Source organism: Limulus polyphemus, unplaced genomic scaffold (assembly GCF_000517525.1).
Source record: "Limulus polyphemus unplaced genomic scaffold, Limulus_polyphemus-2.1.2 Scaffold2861, whole genome shotgun sequence".
Lineage (NCBI taxonomy): Eukaryota > Metazoa > Arthropoda > Merostomata > Xiphosura > Limulidae > Limulus > Limulus polyphemus.
Window position 1 is genome coordinate 10117 of NW_013668471.1, and position 4023 is coordinate 14139.

Consider the following 4023-nt stretch of genomic DNA (forward strand, 5'->3'; position numbering starts at 1 on the left):
CCAGGTGTATATATTTAATAAAACTGTGTATAAAGTGAACACTAAAGTATAGTAATGGTATGTATAATAGTGTACAGAGTATGAAACAGTTATGAGCATTCAGTGTCTGACAGTTTTACAAGTTGAAAAAAAAGTCACTAAAATGAAGAATAAAACCCATACTTAAGAAAAAATTAGCTAAAAGGTGTGTATAGCAGTCTATGAAATGAACCAAAGCTAAGTTATTGCAAAGTAAATGTAAGCTGTAATGAAGGCAAACTTAGTTGAATATGCAGAAGTGTCTGGATATGTGTTCACAAAGTGATAAGCATATGGTTTTGAACGACCTGTGCATGCATATTTTAGACCTAAATAAGTCAAAAAAGCCCATAGAAATTGTATTTAGTATAATGTTAATATTTTTATAGGAAATTATAAATGGGTTAAGTGTTGTTTGTGTGAAATACTTTGTAAACAAAAAAATCTAAAGCTGAACTTGAAGCCAGTCATGACGTGATGAGAACAACATTGTGCCATCATGTACCATACACGTTGCATTAAAAGTTTAACTAAGCAAAACAGATAAAGTGATCCTGAATGAAAAACTAACATGCAATACAGACTCCTTGGACAAAGGCCTTTCTAATGATACAAGATTTGTAGTGTTTGATCGAGAAACTTGTGACAAAAGTTACAGACAGACAAATGCAAACATAGTATAGCATATATCTCCTGAACAGTTAACTGTAGAAAAAAATTTCATATCAAAATGCTTCTTTTCAAGAGTATATTACAGGAAACTTATTATTTTTTGCAATTCCTATTATTTCATACTGTATCAACATCGTTTCTTCAGTATTCGTACATGCTGAATAGTCAGGCTGAGAAAAAAAAACTTAAGAACAAAAATGTTTCTTTTTGTGAGGTAATTTCACAAAGAAAAATAGGATGTCCTCCATGAGCTGACTGAAGGATAGGAGCATGAACAGGAATAGTTTGAGTATATATTTGTTATTGTTTGGTTTATATTTATTTATTATTTTCAGGTTAGTATTATATACATGCATATATACATACACACACATACATACATATATATGCTCTATTGTGCTCGATGCACCAAATACAGTTTGCCAACAATGCATTGTAGTCAGTTCCTTTGCTTACAAACATATGCAATTTTCCTTATGGAAATAACATATGGAATGACAAGATATTTAGAAGTTTCAATTACTGTTTTTAAGTACATAAACAGGATTCTTCATCTGAAAATTAAAGAATATTCCATAGTTATACTATTTTCCCCTAATGATATATTCTGTAAGGCCACTGGCATCATGCTTTTACTTTTCATATTATTCAATTTCCACTGTTATTTTTGTTAACTTTCTGGTTTCCAATACAGAAAAGTATTCTGAATGTATTTAATCAAATGTTTTTTGAGGAGGCATGCCCATCTGTGGCCTATGGGCATAATGCCACTATGTAAAACAATGTTTAATATCAATTAACCTTATCCATTTTTAGTGTTTTTTTTCTAATGAGAAGAAAATACTTTGCATTTGCTGACAAAAGGTCAGTTACCTACTATCCCAATAAATCTTTTTCTTTACAAGTCAATACTTACGCTATCAGTGTGTGCAAATCCACCTTGAGGAGGAAGGTCCTCCAGATGAATGTGGTCATACATCTTTTGTTTATTAACTGGAGGACCTAAAACAAAACAGATCAAGTTGTTATTCTAATTAGAACTATTTATGCTGTTAAAATGAAATATTTGTTTTCTTCAGTTTATATAAATGGCTTAATTTCCCTTATTAAGCTGACTCCAAGTACAAACTTAGCTGCTGTCTTTAATATGAAGCTTACTGCTGCTCAAGTATTGTGATCATTGCATTTTGAAAAAGCCCTTGAAAGCTTCTAATTACACAATTACCAATTCTTTAAGCTTCATTATGTTAACAGTAACATATGATCAAAATATCCACTATCCAATCACTGAATGCAAAATAGAGAAAGCACTTCAAGATAAGATTACAAAAAAAATTAAAAAAATACAGGTTTTGCATACCATTAAAATATACAAATGTACACATTCCTAACATAAAGGAAATACATTCCAAGTATTTACATTTTAAAACGTAATGTTTTCTAACAATTCTGCTGATCAAAAAAACAGCCATAACTAAAATTATTTCCAAGCAATTTTTACTGTTTCAAACAACTAACATTTTAAATTTTGCACTCATAACTTAGTGACCTCTAGTGACAGAGTTTATTATACTCCAATATTTGGGCTCTAGTGTCACCTGATCATAAACTAAGGGACAATTACTTTTAACTTTTCATAATTCAGCATTCTCTAGATACACAACAGTAACTACATCTTAAACATTCTAATGATTCTATCCCAAAATCAATGCAAATCTTCTTCAGGCTAATTACTATACCTTGAATTTTGTAGTTATACTTTTTAACTACAATGAGAAAGGAATTTATATCTATTCATGTTAAATTTAAATCTTTCAGGCTAAGAATACTTTAATACTACATAATAAATACATAAGCTGAAAGTATTACCAATTCAAGTCTGGGTTATAGCAAAAACCATAACATTAGTAACAAGGTTATTTATTTAAATAAAGAAAAACAAAGAAATAGAAAAAAAAACTGTCCTGGAGAGATTGAAATAGCATTCTGAAATATGTAATTTGTAAACAAGTCTGAATGAACTTACCAATAACACTTAGAAACACTGGTAAAAAGATCAGACTGTGAAGGGTACCAAATGCAATAATGCCAAGATACATTCTAAAATAGAACACTTGAAAGATCCTAGACTTTGCAAAGGCTAGAACCAGGATCCCACAGTCAGTAAGAGTAATACCTGATAAGATCTGAAATCATAAAAAAACATTATTATTTATATATTTACTGAGACATTACACAAGTTCTAAAAAATATTCAGTACAATAAATATTATTTGATTATAAGTAACATTTAAAATAATTGAAACATTAAAAAAGTCAGCTTATCGACATAACCCACAGAATTTGTTTGAATTACCCCAAAGACATACTTTAACTATTAGTAGCAATAGTAACCCATTAACTGCGGATGACGGATATTTCCATCATTGAAGTTTTATGGCTCAGCTGTGAATGACGGAAATATCCGTCAGTCACACATATATAACTTAACTCTATGTGAATGATGATAATTACAGTTGTATTGTGATTGATGGCAACTCAGTTTTATCTGTGAGTCGGAAAATGACAATTGAGCTGCTCCTGCAGCAGTTAATGGGTTAACAAACTCAATTGTCAATGGAGTTTTTTGCAATGTACACAGCGTGGTCACAAGTAAATACACACCACCTTTTCAGAAAAAATTAAATTTTCAGTCATATTCACATGAATTGATATATTTATAATTTAATTAATATCTAGCAGATCTTCCTTTCACTTCGTGGAGTTCGTTGATCCTTTGGGGCATCGTGAGAATCATCTTGTCAATTTTAGTTTGAGGGATTTTCGCCCACTCTTGCTTCAAAACTTGGAGTAGATCACTCTTCGAGGTTGGTTTTTTTGGTTGTTTCTTGACTTGCTGGTCGAGTATGGCCCAGAGGTTTTCAATGGGGTTCATGTCAGGAGATTGGCTCGGCCATGGCAACTTATGGATACCATTTTCTTCCTGCCACTTTTGGGTGTTTCTAGCAGTGTGACACGGTGCTCCATCTTCCTGGAACAACGTTGTGTTCTTGTGGCAAGAGTCCTTCCTCCAATATTTCGACATATTTCGCAAAATTTATGTTGCCAACGCACTCCACCAAGCTCGATTTCCCACCAACCCAAACAGCTCCCCATACCATCACGCTGAAAGCGCCATGCTTCACAGTTGGCTGCAACCTGTTGAGCCAAAACTCTTGGTGAGGCATTCTCCAGACCCATATCCTTCCACTGTCTGAAAATTGAGTGAATCTTGATTCGTCTGAGAACAACAAGGTCTTCCAAAAGTCCAGAGGCTTGGTCATCATATCACTTG

At 32.5% G+C, this 4023-nt stretch overlaps 1 protein-coding gene across 2 annotated transcripts in view; it reads right to left on the minus strand.

Annotated features, from left to right (window-relative positions):
* Positions 1-4023, minus strand: part of LOC106468076 (Niemann-Pick C1 protein-like) — a 57134-nt gene that overhangs the window by 3971 nt on the left and 49140 nt on the right. Inside the window, exons 25-26 of one of the 2 annotated variants that reach the window (XM_022396382.1) lie at positions 2717-2876; positions 1607-1692 (exon numbers count right to left, since the gene is read on the minus strand). In XM_022396382.1, the coding sequence (XP_022252090.1) occupies positions 1607-1692; positions 2717-2876 (246 nt within the window). Of the gene's footprint in view, positions 1-1520; positions 1693-2716; positions 2877-4023 lie in introns of those variants that run through there. The other variant, XM_022396380.1, reaches the window with a different exon arrangement.